Genomic DNA, 15,038 nt, shown 5'->3' with positions numbered 1-15,038 from the left:
TATATATATATATATATATACAGGCCGGATGTGGAGCGCACGTCCCTCCGTTCGCCACCATCCGGCGCCGACGACGGCGCGCTCCACCCCAGCGGACTCCAGCAGCGTCCCCGATCACTTTCCCTCCCCGGCGAGTCCGCTGAATTCCAGTTTCCGGCGAGATCGATTTTATTTGAAGTTTTGGGTGATCTCGCTGGAAAACTGGAAAAAAACGGACTCGCCGGGGAGGGAAAGTGGTCGAGGACGCTGCTGAAGTCTTCTGGGGTGGAGGTGCGCCGTCATCGGCGCCGGACGGTGGCGAACGGAGGGAAGTGCACACTTTAAGGAGAGTGCGCACATGCGCTCTCTATCGTTTTCGTGTGTATATATATATATTATATATATATAGAGGACCTCCATAAACCTGACAAGTGTGAGGAGTTTTTATTTTTATGTATTTTTCAAACTACGCCGAAAAATTATGCCTCAAATTTATTAATTAATTATTTGAACCTGGGAGGTTCTAGTTGGACCTCCAAATATGCTATGCAGACCTCCCTCCGAATTTGTTATGTAAGACCTCCCTTACTTAGTACACCTCATTTTACTTTTTAACATACTTAAAAACCTAAGTAGACCTCTTGATTCTTACCCAAGTACCCTTGAAAGAATCATCCAGAATTTGTGAAACCACAACAACAATCTAAAGCAGATAGAAGAAGTCTGCAATAATCCGGAATAAAGTAACAACAATCTGCAAATTCAAGTATGTCTTCATGCAAAACATGTTTCCCTGGGTGTAGCTTAATTGAAATCAATGGTAGTGTTCATGAACTTCTAGTTGGTGATAATACTCGTCCTTTATCCGAAGATATCTACTCAAAGTTGGATGAGATAGCAGGGAGATTGAAGTCAATTGTATGTGTGCCAAACAAGTCTCACCAACTGTAATTCGTTGAGAAAGAGCACATGAAGTAACATGCCCTAATCTTTCATAGTGAGAAACTAGCTAGCGATTGCCTTTAGGCTTATTAGCTCCAAGCCCTCTCAACCAATACGTGTTGTGAAGAACCTTCGTGTTTGTGGAGACTGCCACTCGGATGCTAAGCTTATATCTAAGTTTTATAAAAGGAAGATTTTTCTGAGAGATCGATTTCATCATTTTAGAGAGGGGTGTTTTTATCAAAATAAAACCTGACCAACCTCTCCTTCAATTCCATGCCCAGAAGAAGCAAAAAGATGAAATCCAATCCCTCTTCAAAACCCTAACATGCCGAGAAGAACAAGGGCAGCTTCTTTAACTGGGGTTTTAGTTTCGGTACTAAAGTATACTTTGAAAGTGAATTAGTCGTGGAGGAGGTAGAAAGTGAGTCATCGTTTCTTTCTCTCTTTCGATATGTGTCTATTTGTCCTTATATGTGTTTTTACACTAGTTGACAAGTCAAATAAAAGTGTAAAAATGATGGAGGCGTACATAGCAAATTTGGAGGTCCAACTAGAACCTCCCCTTGAACTTTTTTTTATAAGAAAGGAACATTACTAATTCAAATTTCAAACTCAGTCACTCCACATGTTTTCAAACTGAAATAGATTTATGTTACATTTTGAAAAAGACATATCTATACCCATTTCTGTGAAAAAAGAACGGAAACAGAGATATTTTTTCATATCATATTATATTCATACAGATGCAGAGTGTATGTTAAAGGAATATAACCTGAAGGGGAGATACCCTCTAACCTAAAGGAATATCTCCAATCAACACCACGAATAGATCCACTTAAATAAAAAAATTACATCAAACAATGAAGCTTATACCCAAGAGATAAATAGAAAGTGACTTACAGCTAAAACTAGAACTAGATATATATACGATCTGGTCTTATTAACCAATGATTGTCAACAAGAACCTTGTATCTTTTATTTATTCATTTTATTTGAACCTCAAACCAAAACATATGATTATAATCACATTCATAGCCAAATATAAAAAAAATACGCCTATGACATACCTCCAATTTGTCCTCCTTAGCTCTATGCTTTAGTGGAAGTGCGCGGAACTCGTCTGTCAGACGTAAGCACTCACCAACGTTTTCAGGGGAGACAAATTCAACTGAAGCTTTTATGCACGACTGGAAAAAAAATTGGAACTGTTAAGATTTAGGTACCAATGCATGATAATACTAACTATTTTCATAATTTCATCCACAATCAAGCATTTGCCTGTTTATAGAAAGAGTGAATAGAATCCCCTATAGTGAGGACCTACCAGTGAAACCAGCACCCAGCAAATGTTGAAGGTGCTAAACACTGTTTTCACTATTACAAGGTGGACGAAGTTATCACACTCAAAACTGAAACTACTCTTTTCCTTATGCATGCCACTAGCATGATCACTATACTGTTCAACATAACTAAATTCTTGAAAACTTCCAATGAAATGAACACACTACTGTTGTTTCATAAGAAACAGCCAATCAAGGATTCGACATCCAAAAAGATAAAACATATATGCAGCTTGTAATAATAAAATTGAACATATATATTGTTAACTACAAACAAAAAAAAAACATTAATTAATTAGCTTGCAGAAAATGATAGAACAGCTACAAATCTATGCAAAGATTAAAGTTATCTTTCTCCAATACAAGTTACCTTTAAGTTTCTAACTTGGTGTGGACATCCTGCAGGAATAAAGACAGCATCTCCTAGTTTCTGGATAAATGTCCATGGCTCAATTCCTATCAGCCAGAAAAACAACATGGTATATGTAATTCAAAACCCACAGTTCCAGATGCATCATAAATTTTGACTATACTCTACAGTTCTTCATATATGTATAAATGATCCAACCATATTCTTCCTTCAGCTGCCTCTTGTGCTCCAAAGTCAGATAAAAGGTCTGATCATGTATGGGATGAGTAACCTACAGAGAAGAAATATATCATATGAATAAGTAATGCATGTTCAGATTTTCAAATAAAAAATTAATAAAAAATATACAGAAAGGCTACTTTTCTTCTTTAGATACTAGATCAAATTGGATAAAATCTTCCAACTACAAAGTAAAAAGTTCATACAGTCTGAAGAATGTTTTATTCTCTTCCAAATAACAAACTCACGATATTTGCCAATTCAGTCAGTCGACTATAATCAATGTACAGCGTTCTGAACCAAAGGTTATATAAGCAAGCATCTGAAATAGTCCATGATTGCTCCAACAAACTATAAGCTTATATCAAGATCAGTGAGTATATACATCAACCACCCTCTAAGCTGATCATACAATATTCTGGCAATAAATGACCTCAAATAGATGAGAAAACATCAGTATAGAGGAAAAGAAAAGACTTTGGTTAATCACTTCCTCAAAGGAGAAGAACAAGTGTAACTTCCAATCGCCAAAATACAAATAATTTCATACAAACATGGTTTTTGAAGGCAATCAAAACATTGAATGCCTTCAAAATGAATCAGTGGTCTATTGTGTGTGTCAATGTGGCATCCTGGAATGACATGAAATTCAATCATGAGAATTCTTTTTCAAGTAGGTTGTTTGAACCAAGACCAGAAGCACAGTTACGAAATCATGCTAAATGGTTAGAGTAAAGTTGGGTAGATGCACCACTGTACCTAAGCCAAACACAAACATCCTAAACTAAACAAGTTCTTGAACTATATATAGCATACAACAAGGTGGCCGTGATAGATGCCCATGAACCAGATTGAAAATAGACATTGAGTTATAGTAGTTGAGTGAGTGTATGAATCTGTACTCTTCTATGTTACTTTTTTTTTTTTTTGTAGAAAAGTACTCTTCTAAGACGAAGCATGTATAATTGTGCAAAAATAGGCTGAAACAGTATGAAAAGCCCTTAAAACTTATTACGAAATCACCTGCTGCAATGGACAACAGTATGTGTGCCTGAATTCCTTGTAATGCTTTAATAGATATTCCTGCAGCTTAGGAACATCCTGTCGTCGAAAAATATCCCATAAAGCACCTCCCTCTGCATTCTTTTCAGACATGGATTCCTTTGAACAAATTCCACCATTCCAACTATCAGTTTGAACAGCCACGTTAGTCTTTTCTTGAAAAGTTGCAAACTGATCCTTAACTTTAGTACAACGTTGTTTATCCTTTGCAGTTCTGACACAAGACCCACTGCCAGACTCCTTACTATCAACATTGTCATCCACAGTATCATAATTTCCAAACATTTCCCTTCGGTCTTGTTCAATGTGTTTTTTTTTCAACTCTTCTATAGTACAAAGTTGCTCAGCAGTGATTGTCACTTCGGCAGTATGTGTCAAAACATTCACCTATGCAGAAGAGGGGAAAAAAGACGCTAGAACTTAGTGTTCTGCAGTGATTCTGATAAAAAAAGTACAATAAAATGAAGGAATTAACAATTACTTTTTTAAGTGGTTAAGATATCTCAAAAAGAAAAGAAAAATACTGGCTAGAATATAAATCCTATGCAGCTTTCTTAGTTACCAGTATCTCAACCAGACAAGTGTCTGACCGATGTCTGACTGTCCTGTGAACAAGGAGAGACATTACTTTAAACTGAAGTTTATCTTAGTCAATATACCCTATTGACCTCACGATACTGAATAGATACATCTTTTATACACCACCCAACCCTTTATTTTTATTTTTATATACTGAACCTTCACGATGTTTCTTTTTTATCTAAATCACAAAAATTAAGCTTACAGGTCTTATAAATTCATTCATTGGGTGTATCCAAAGCTCTCATGTCCGAAGTTTAGGATAGTTACTCTCATGGTGTTGGAGTTTTATAGAATTGTTCAACCTCTAACAAAACCAACACACAGAATGGAAAGTCTAAAAAGATGCATTTACCAAATTGTAACGCATATGAAGTATAAGTCCAGAGTTCAGAAATTGGTAGACCTAAATCAAGAAGTTGAGAAATTCTTAGGTACCTACATGTATGTGATATCCACATTTACGGACATGACAACAAATTTGTTGTCACTGTGGATAACAGAGTCATTTTTTGGTTAATTTTGGCTCAACTAAAGAGAATTACTTCACTTACAACAATTTTACAAGTTTATGAACAAATCGTTGTCGATGTGTAACTATGTTGTCAATGTTGTAAATTTGGTTAAATTATATTGTAACTTTGGTTCAATTAGTTGCAACATGAATGTATGGTATACATCAGCATACCATAGGCGACCTCAACATAATTGGTATACCAACCAGAATATCCAAGCCAACACATCACTAAACATAATCACACATCAGATCAATTTAATTAACTTATCATCCCATCAGAGGAGTGATCAGACAAGAAATTGCAATTGACTGAGATGCCATTAAGCGTCGCTACATAAATCAAACAAGAGATCATATGCACAATAAAACACAGCTATATGCTGACCCACTGAACCTCTCAACCCAGCCAAAGAAAAATCAGTAAATGCAAAACAGAAAAACATACCACATCACACGAATCACAGTGAAGCTTAGTTACTGAATCTCCACGTCCAAGCTCCTGGGACACACCATAAGCAATGTACATCTTTGGTCCCATGTCTGGCTTTACACACTCCGGAGGCAATTTTACAGCAAGGTTCAGAGAGCCACTGCTAGGATGGGTATATTCCTTAAATGGCAAGCAACAAATAAACTCAGCACAATGACGAGGAAGGCGCTTCTCCAGATAATCATCCAGGGAACAATCGTTGAGTTTCAGAATTCGCGGCCACATTTTCCCATCAAACTGGCCCTCCAAGTATCCATTAAAAAATTGGACGATATTGATATCTAGCTGCATTTCATTCAAGATTGAAAGCGCAAATCAAAATCAAGCCATCAACAACAAATTCAAATGCTAATTTCCCCTAAGAGTAATTAATGTATCAGGAATCAGGATGACATAAATTGGAAACGAATGAAGAATGATGCTTCTTCTTTGACAAGATATGCACAGAAACTTCTTAAAATCCTCAAACTAAAAATTTACAAAGTGAAACAGTTGAAAGCATCATAACAAACACTGATAAATTGAATAACTACAAAGTTCCATCACTACTTCAGTCAGAACAACTAACCTCGCACCAATCCAAGCAATCGATGGCCTTAAATTCCACATGTCTACCATGCCCTGAATTTTGGATCTGACGACAAGCACGCCACATAACAAATGGTTCCCAACTCAAACCTGTCGCACTTTCAAGCACATTGCCCACAATCACAGGCTCACCCTGGATCCAATGACAACGAAAATCCTTAAAGTCTTCATGGTTATTTCTGCCCCTTGGACAGTACAAGTAGTTGTCCTCTGAATCCTCTCGAGAAGCTGCTTTCCTCAATTCAGTGCTTCTTGAGTCAGCACCACCTGCAGAGTTGAACCATGAAAACTTCTGTGCAGAAGGTCGAGTTGCATGTATAAGTTTTGTAGTTTCTGCAATTTGTTCTGCCTTTTCTACCAACTCTCTAATGTGGTTTTCAGGAAATATGCATCTGAGTCTAGAACACTACAAGCACAGCCGTCCATGTCTTTTGCGGGGCAAAGAATACTTTGATCTTTGTTTACTTTCCACTTAGATGTTGACCTTGCACAACACTTGAGTTTAGTTTCAGAAGGCTTTTTGATTAAGTTTCCTATGCCACCATGTAAATAGTCTAGACCTCGATTAATATACTCATCAACCACTTCCTCTGCACTTCCTTGCAGGTTCCCCTCCCGAATCTCTCGGGAGCAGATAAGGCAAAGGTCATATGAACATATAGGACAGCTTCTGTGGAAATCAATGATAGATGTATTGCAGTTGTCGCTGAAAAAGAAAGCATAAAACGATTGATAGTCATTACTCTATAAGTACACAAGGAACAAATTTATAATACAATAAACTTCTGATAAAGGCTCTACCAGTACACTCGATCATTCGGAGAGCTGTCCGACCTTTGTATTTTTAGCTCCGATAGATATTTTCCTGTCCCATTTGAACATAGCAAAGGAAAATTAATCTAAAACAAGAGCTTGCATGGATATTGCGTGCTAGGTATTAGATGGAGAAGATTATAAACTCATGCTAGTCAGTTTTATGAAATTTTTTGATACACGATACACATATTTTTAAGAAATGCCAGATAAGACACATGAATCCACATATAACCCTTCCAGCAAAACCCAGTACACAGACTACAAAACCCCTCCAATCAAGAATAATTAGGCTAAAAGGATGGTCCTTAAATTGATAGATTAAAGATGCTCAAAGAGAACCAAGCAACTGCTTTTACTGACTTTTATACAGTTTGAATTCTAGAAAACTGATGAACCAATAAACAAACAACATCTTTCACCTCATCGTTGAGTTTTTGAGACATTGATATGATCAAACTTAACCTGGATCCAACTATCTTTTCCCAAACCCTCTACATCTAACTAGTTCCAGCAACTTAACAGCGAAGATAGAATATACCTTGCCTCCTAGCCTCCATCTCCAGCTCAATAACTTGTTCATCATTAAATCTCTTCAAGAATGGAAGCAGTGCTTCAAGCAAATACTTAGAGTGCTCCACTTCTTCATCTTTGCTAACATGCAATTCAAGCTTGCTATTCAAAATCTACAGCAAAAATCATAAACTAGATCAAACATCACTCAAATAAAGAGCAAATGAATGGGTTCCGTTAGCAAAATCCAGGAGATGATAGTGCAGAGAAGGACAAGCTCACATCATTAGTTCCTTCCAAACACAAGCACGCTTTGCAATTGCAATTTCCAAGGCATACAGGACAAGCGTCAGCAATAGTCTCCTCTGACATCTGGGGATACCTACACAACACAAAAATTGACATTAAGTATATAACCATCCATAGGGGGAAAAAAAACAAAATAGCTTAAAAAAATTGACATCAAGTATATCATCATCAAAAGAACCCTATATATTCGACTGTGGCGCTGAGGCTCTAAGTTAGGCTGTGTTCCAAGCCCCATTTTACAAAAAAAAAAGTAACTTACACAAACTAATTCCACATGCATCATGCATTGTATTGTACCGATTTAACCTCCATCCAACAAAAGTGGCTAGTCCAGCAAATGTGAAACAAACTTAATAAAAGAATGAAAGAGCTGATAAAACAAAACCCTTACCATTTCTGAATGCAAGACACACAAAACCGCTTTCGCTTGCAATTTGTGCAGTTAACAACTCTGGCCCTATCATTCCTCTGACACTGATGGCACATTGAGGACTTCCATTTTACCTGCTGTCAAACCCAAAATCAGAAACATGCACATAACACAGAATTACACAAGACAAAAATCGAATACCAAAAAAATTAAAACTAACAAAAAAAATCATACATCTGAGCTTTTAGTACATTTCTTCTTAGAAGAACCTCCAGCTTCAACTTCACTCTTCCTTTTTCTCAAACTTCGATTTCCCAAATTGCCCTCATCCCCAATTTGTGCGGATTTCCTCGAACGCTTTCTACCTCTCCTCATCATAAAATGTGCACTCAGATTTGGGTTTTTGTGAGATATGTTTGCATGCAGAGAAAGCTCAAGTCTTGAGGTGCTCGATTTTACAGTCGCCACCGACGGTGACGGTGATGGGTTCTCAGCTCCGCCGGTACAGATATAGCCTAGAGTATTGGCCACTCTAGAATCTTCTAGACTCCAATTCCTTCCATTTCCTTGGATTTACCTGTGTTCTACACTCTTCCTTTTCACTCTCTCTTTCTGTTGGAGTTGGAGAGTGAGAATTAGAAAATGAAATCTATTTCAATTTGAACGGTGTGAGAAATTATATATATTATTAAGTATGACTAAATTACACAAATGATCACTGAATTTTAACTTATTCCACTTTTTATCACTTATGTTTCAAATATATCACTTTAGTCACTTAAATTTGATTTTGGTCACTGAGCATTGACTCCTTCGACTCTTTATCAGTCGCTTAAACTTGCCTTCTTTTTCACTATTTCCTATCCCTCCGTTGTCGAGTTCGAGTAGGGTACCGCAAACTCGTTTTGTGGTCTTGTGTAGGCTTCAATTTGTTGTGATGAACTTTTGGGAGAGTACGAAGAAGACTCGCATGCTCCTAAATTTGAACAGTTTTGAGTAATGAGAAATTGCTTTCCCGGGAACCATCTTATCCAACCCAAGGTGGCAAGGTCACCTACATACTTGTCCAAACATGGGTAGCATAGAGAAGAAACATTGATGCGTTTCAGGTCGCACCAAACACTTCGACGTTGCATATGCAGATATGCTGCAATGCCATACCAACATCAATGGGGAATGCACGAGGGCAGCAGGTCTAGTATTGCGCCATTTTGATGGAGGTGAGCACAATAGAGTGATCAACAGGTAAGAGAAGAGCACAATGGTGACCTGATATCACACCATGCTAACTGCGAGAAGTAGTTCGTTTCATTCATGGAGTTGGGAGTCCACAAGGGTCATCAAGTATCATAGCTAGCCTTAAGAGTTTAAGGAAGGTCATTTCATGCGTCTCATTTCAAATTAGGGTCGCACCACAAGTAACCGAGGAAGAACATGACAAAAAAAAAAAAAAAGAAGAATGAAAGGAAAGAAACACAGCTGAGATCAGAGTTTTATTCCTCTCTGATATGCTAAAATCCTCTCAACTCTTGTTTTAATTATTTTTTGACATAAGAAAGCAACACCAAATCTCTACATCAGAAAACCAGAAGACTATGATCTACTCCGACAACATAGATTATATATTTGACTGAATCATATTGGGCATTACAAGCAGGGAAAACCAAAAGACAGCAAATGGACTCGAATCAATTCTAACTTCTTAGTTCGTGGCACTTTAAAATCTGTGAAGAACACAACACAAAAAACATATTATGTGAAGAACACAACACAAAAAAAATATTGGGGTAACATGAATACTAGAGGCCTACAAAGCATCTCAAACCAAGAAATATAACTAACCACAACTACCATACCGCCCTATAAGGTGGACAAAAAAATAACAAACCGCCTTACTGCTGGGCACACTGCACCCGTGGCATGGGGTCATCATCATCATCGTCGTTGTTGTCGTCATATGCCTCCCGGTACTGTTGTCTTGACTTGCGCCTCATCTCATCCTCAATATTGACATCATGCATGGTGGTTTCCTCGCACTCATCAAGCTCCATGTCAGTCAGATGCTTCTCGCTTGGGTTAGGTGTTAGTACTCTCGCTAAATTTCGGCATTGATCAGGGGAAAGAATCCCAGAATCTGGAAATTCTACATTGAAATGGATGTAAAGCATTCCTTTTATAAATGGCCGTTGGTGATGAGGCATGCCCTCATCATTGATTGCTTTCGATTGACCTGCATTGGGAAAATTGAATGGGAAAACAACTACAAACTCACTGAAGGAACAAAACTCAGGTGATAATTATCAAATAGCAAGAAATTACCAGGTTTCATGACTTCTCCAGGATTTGTTTTGACCAGAAGCTGCCTGCCATCAAGATGGGTCAACACAAACTGAAACCCACACAGAGACTCAGTTAAACTGAGAGTGTGTTCTACGTAAAGATCATCAAACTTCCGCTTAAACTTGGTGTGCTCCTTGAGTTGCACTATGATTACAATATCCCCGGTAATTGTATCAGGCTGCCAAACCATACATAGCAAATAAATATACAAAAATTTCACTCAAGACAAATAGATAGTGATGTTGCCACTTCATGTGATGATAAGAACAATATGTACCTGTTTGCAACTATTAGCAGTACAAATGCACAATTCAAAAATATGAAATTTAACTTACAGCTTCATCAGCCTGTCCCTGAAAGACAATTTTATGTCCATGCTCCATTCCCTTCTCTATGTGCACATCCAGCACCTTCTTTTCCTGTGTAATCTTGTTTCCTTTGCATGGTGGGCATTTATCTCTATCACTGATTACCTCACCTGTAAGATTGGCAGGTGTCTTTAAGAATGGGAAAAACAATACAAGGTTATATAAGAATTATGAAGCATGACTTAAGTACCTGAGCCGCGACAGTCAGGGCAGAGATGTTGCATCTGTTGGAACATGCCCAATCCAATTGACTGTGTTGAAACCTTCATTCCAGTGCCATGGCATCCATAACATCTCCCAGTTGCCCCGCTCTTTGAGCCTTTCCTGAAGAATAAAGGGATAGAGGTTAAACACATGATGATGCCAAAATCCTTCCTAAAGAGCTATCCCCACAAAAAGCGGTATCCACATTTCTTAAAGAGGCAACTTTGCATCGACTGATGTATATACAGCCAAAATACCTTACTTAACATATATAGATGTTGGGAACTACGGTCTCATTCAATGCCATATTGGGAACACTTGTGTGCCACTGGGAACACAGAATGCACAAGATCTGACAAATGTGAGATCACCATATTCGGATATATAGGAACAGCTGGAAATGAATATTCTGAACGACACATAAGGGTACCCCAAAGAAAATAATTGTTCTGGTGTTCAGCAATCAGTTAGAAACATAAAGCAGTAAAGAGCACCAAATGAAAAGTGTGACATATAGACACATACCCTTTACATTTGGGACACAAAATAGTCCTAGAGAGAGAGAGTTTCTTTATTGTGCTATTATACAATTCCTCCAGAGAAACCTTCAAGGTATGGATCACATCTTCACCTTTTTTCTGCCTTCTTACATGTGTACGATGACCTGCAAGATCAGTAGCACACTTTGTCATAACATGACTTTCTGACAAGAGAACCGGGAGGGGGGGGGGGGGGGGGGGTTGGGGGGAGGATTTCCCTAGATAAGAGACCAACTAGTATAAATCAGCAAAGTTAACACTCACGTGGATTCAAAAACGTTTCAAATATATCAAATGGATTATGTGAGGGACGACCATCTCCTGGTCCTGGTCCATCTTTAAGACCATCTTCACCATATCGGTCATAGACTTGTCTCTTCTCTGGATCATTAAGAACTTCATAAGCTTGACCTAACTCCTTGAACTGATCACAACCCAACCGAATAGGGTAAATTGACAATACAATAATGTCTTTACCATATACACATTTTTCCTAACATTTTGAAGCTTCAGATAACATTTTATAAATTGAGGCAGTTAGAAACAACCAATATAGAATACAAAAGAGCAAGTGTGTCACATCTAGTTATAAGGACTTTGATGTCAACCCTTCCTGGCGAAGCTGGGTTACTTAACATGATATTTTCAGATTTATCATCAGCAGTGCACAACCCAATAGTAAACTACATGGCAATAAAAGAAGAGTGCATAAACTCACCTTCTCAGGATCTCCGCCTTTATCAGGATGATTCTTGATAGCAGCTTTCTTATAAGCCTTCTTCAGCTCATCTTGACTTGCAGTTTTGGGGACACCAAGGACCTCATAATACTTGGTGTTATCACTGTTCCTCGCAGCATGGCGAAACATGATGAAAGCACTTCAAAACTACTGCTACTGCATAAGTTGATTCCAGCTTCCATAAGTATGTCCACATACATTTTGGGTATTATGTGATGTACATGAATTATGGACATGGATGACTGTTTTGGATACAAATCCCATAGGTAGATAATATACAAAAGAATACAAGTACAGATGTGCACGAGTATGCACACAGGTATAGTTGTATAAAAGATGTCAGATATACAACCCCACAAAATGAACAAAGTCCAACGAGAATATCGTAATCCAACAGAAAGAAGTACTTAATAAAGGCAAACCACAGGTCAACAACACAGAAAGAACACTATAACCTAGTCAAAAACAAATTTACGTAAATCTGTAGCTCTCATGTCTCAACAGATATAAAATTAGCCTAAGACAATCTAAAAATTCTCCTCAACAAGATATCAGAAATAAAAATGCTCTCCCTTTTTATGTCCTGGTTCACCTCAAAGTCTTCATATAATAGATTTGTTAAAACAAATACACCTGGGAATTGTTCTGGCGATATAGAGTTTATCTAACACTGTCCTGGACTAAAGAATTCTAGCAAGACAATTTGGTCTAGTTATACTAACTTACTAAGTAGCAAGTAACCTGATATTTCATTAGATTAAGCGTTTCCCCATTGTTTGACATGGCCCAACCTAAAAGGCATTAACCAGTAAATTCATTTTCTTATTAATCACTTGAGAACATCATCAATTCTATAATTTCAAAAGCCTCCAATTCAAATAATCAACTATATGGAATTAAATTGTACACCAGTATTTCATAAATTACAAAAATTTAACCAAGATGGAACACTAAAGCTTCTATGTGACCGGGAAAAAAAAACAGGGGGGAAACTCATCAAAGGAAATGAGGAAAACAAAGGCTGATAACAAAGAACCCAAGAATCAACAATGCCGGAGCAAAAGCATCAAACATATGTTATACAAAGCCAGTGTGACACACCAGAAGCGGACACTGAAGACAATCCAATCAATCTCAAAGGCTTGCATAACTTGCATAAAGTTTCTTACTTTGAGCAATCCAAAAGCCAAGACATAAATACAATCGTAAAAACAACTAGTTATAGAAAAAAATTACGAAATTAAAGTCCTTAAAAATCCCTGTCAAGAATTTAACCGCACAGATAAGAAAAAACAGGGCAAGAGATAAAGATTTAGTTAAGAGACGAAGTAATACCTTTGGAACTGGGTTTCTCAGAGATAAAGTTTCAGTCTTTGAGAACAGAAGACTGAGTTTCGGAGAGAATGGGTTTCCCTTGAGGGCTCCCTTCTGACTGAGGGTTATCTCAGTGTCGAGGGTTTATAAAGGAAAGGGCAAAATGGTATATTTAGGACTTCAGGAGGGTTGGTAGTAGCCAAAACTGATGTGGAAGTAGTATTGACGTGGAGAAAGGAAAAGTGGACCAGTGACTAGGAACATGCCAATAAAGGAAGGAGGCACCCAACCAGGTTGCGCCATGGAGAGTATAGCCTCCTTCCATCACATTTGCAATATATTTTGTTGCCACAACATAACTGAAACCAGAGCCACATAACTTTGCTATTGCTCCGACTTCTAACCAAGAACCGTCACATGCCCCCACCAAATAAAACACAACAACAAAATCTAGAAACGGTCTTCAAAACATAAATTTTAAACTATCGTTTCTTGTATTTAAACAAGAGTAAATTGTTGGTACCCCAACTTCTGTGACACGGTCAAAGTGGTACTCAGACTTTAAAAACTATCAAGGTGGTACCCAAATTTCCATTTCGCTACCAAGAAAAGGTTGGAGGCCAATTTCTGTAACTGTGTCGTTTGTTTGCTGACATGGCCAGCATGGGAATCACCAAAAAAGGGTGCAATGACAAAAATAACCTTCTAATTCTCACCATAACCGTTTTCCCTCCAAAATCTCTAAAATTGAATTTTCCCGGGTATCATATTGATAAGTTCAGTAAAGTTTAGGCACTGCTGCTGTGTTGATCTGCTGACAAGAAATATTATACAATAGCTAGAAATGTAACATAGAAATTCAAACATAGAACCAAAAAGGGCTACCAATATCACTGAATTAAAACCAACATCAGTTTAACATCAGAATTCAAGCTTAATTGGTTTCCAAAAACTCAAGGAACCAGATTGTTTGCAAAAAATTGATTCCAAAACATGATGAAGTACACATTATGTTTCTCTAATTTAAAAGCCAACACATTCACTTTTGAGCACGTCTTGCTGCATGAATTTGGCTGTTTTGAGTAGGAGGTTGTGTTGAGGCTGATGTACTACCATTTCATTTTCTTCTATCCCTTTCTAGACTTTATGACATGATCCTTGATAGGTCTTGATTCCTTGGGTGAGGCTGGTGCTCTTTGGACCTGTGGAACACAAATAAGACATTTCTAACACAATTCAACAACCACATTTCAGCAATATCCCTAAAACCAAAGTAATATTGTTATGTCTAGCCAGAGAGCACCTACTTTTAAAAATCTCTTCCATGCCTGTGTCAGAATCGTTCACTGTTCAAAGCTTTGTTGTATCTCCTCATTTTGTTATGACGCACACCACTATTTACATCTTCTAACACATGCATTCCAAAATTTTGACTGCCTA

General features: G+C 37.7%; 2 protein-coding genes across 2 annotated transcripts in view; both read right to left on the bottom strand.

The window, feature by feature from the left end:
- LOC101298267 overlaps positions 1-8,469 on the bottom strand; it is a 10,991-nt gene extending 2,522 nt beyond the window's left edge. The window contains exons 1-13 of the mRNA XM_004308475.1: positions 8,329-8,469; positions 8,116-8,228; positions 7,698-7,797; positions 7,444-7,588; positions 6,891-6,954; positions 6,650-6,795; positions 6,070-6,356; positions 5,445-5,786; positions 4,168-4,302; positions 3,877-4,014; positions 2,833-2,905; positions 2,635-2,720; positions 1,992-2,111 (exon numbers count right to left, since the gene is read on the bottom strand). Coding sequence (XP_004308523.1) covers positions 1,992-2,111; positions 2,635-2,720; positions 2,833-2,905; positions 3,877-4,014; positions 4,168-4,302; positions 5,445-5,786; positions 6,070-6,356; positions 6,650-6,795; positions 6,891-6,954; positions 7,444-7,588; positions 7,698-7,797; positions 8,116-8,228; positions 8,329-8,469 — 1,890 coding nt within the window. The remainder of the gene's footprint in view (positions 1-1,991; positions 2,112-2,634; positions 2,721-2,832; positions 2,906-3,876; positions 4,015-4,167; positions 4,303-5,444; positions 5,787-6,069; positions 6,357-6,649; positions 6,796-6,890; positions 6,955-7,443; positions 7,589-7,697; positions 7,798-8,115; positions 8,229-8,328) is intronic.
- A 1,280-nt stretch (positions 8,470-9,749) lies between these two features.
- Positions 9,750-13,697, bottom strand: LOC101295751 (dnaJ protein homolog 2-like). The gene is made up of 8 exons (XM_004306956.1): positions 13,620-13,697; positions 12,264-12,440; positions 11,810-11,969; positions 11,532-11,670; positions 10,993-11,126; positions 10,770-10,912; positions 10,414-10,612; positions 9,750-10,324 (listed from the first exon to the last, which is right to left on the bottom strand). The coding sequence occupies exons 2-8, from the start codon at positions 12,411-12,413 to the stop codon at positions 9,987-9,989; spliced, it is 1,263 nt and encodes a 420-aa protein (XP_004307004.1). The 5' UTR covers positions 12,414-12,440; positions 13,620-13,697; the 3' UTR covers positions 9,750-9,986.
- Between the last annotated feature and the right edge of the window lie 1,341 nt (positions 13,698-15,038).

This window comes from Fragaria vesca, linkage group LG7 (genome assembly GCF_000184155.1).
Source record: "Fragaria vesca subsp. vesca linkage group LG7, FraVesHawaii_1.0, whole genome shotgun sequence".
Classification (NCBI taxonomy): Eukaryota; Viridiplantae; Streptophyta; class Magnoliopsida; order Rosales; family Rosaceae; genus Fragaria; species Fragaria vesca.
This window is presented reverse-complemented; position numbering and strand designations above follow the sequence as displayed.

What these genes read in the sequence shown, in the direction of transcription:
- LOC101295751 (XM_004306956.1), bottom strand. Translation starts at nt 12,413, where the DNA reads ATGTTTCGCCATGCTGCGAGGAACAGTGATAACACCAAGTATTATGAG. An exon ending in AAGGCGGAGATCCTGAGAAG is followed by an intron (nt 11,970 to 12,263) that starts GTGAGTTTATGC and finishes GGTTGTGATCAG; the next exon opens with TTCAAGGAGTTAGGTCAAGC. An exon ending in TGAAACGTTTTTGAATCCAC is followed by an intron (nt 11,671 to 11,809) that starts GTGAGTGTTAAC and finishes CTGATCTTGCAG; the next exon opens with GTCATCGTACACATGTAAGA.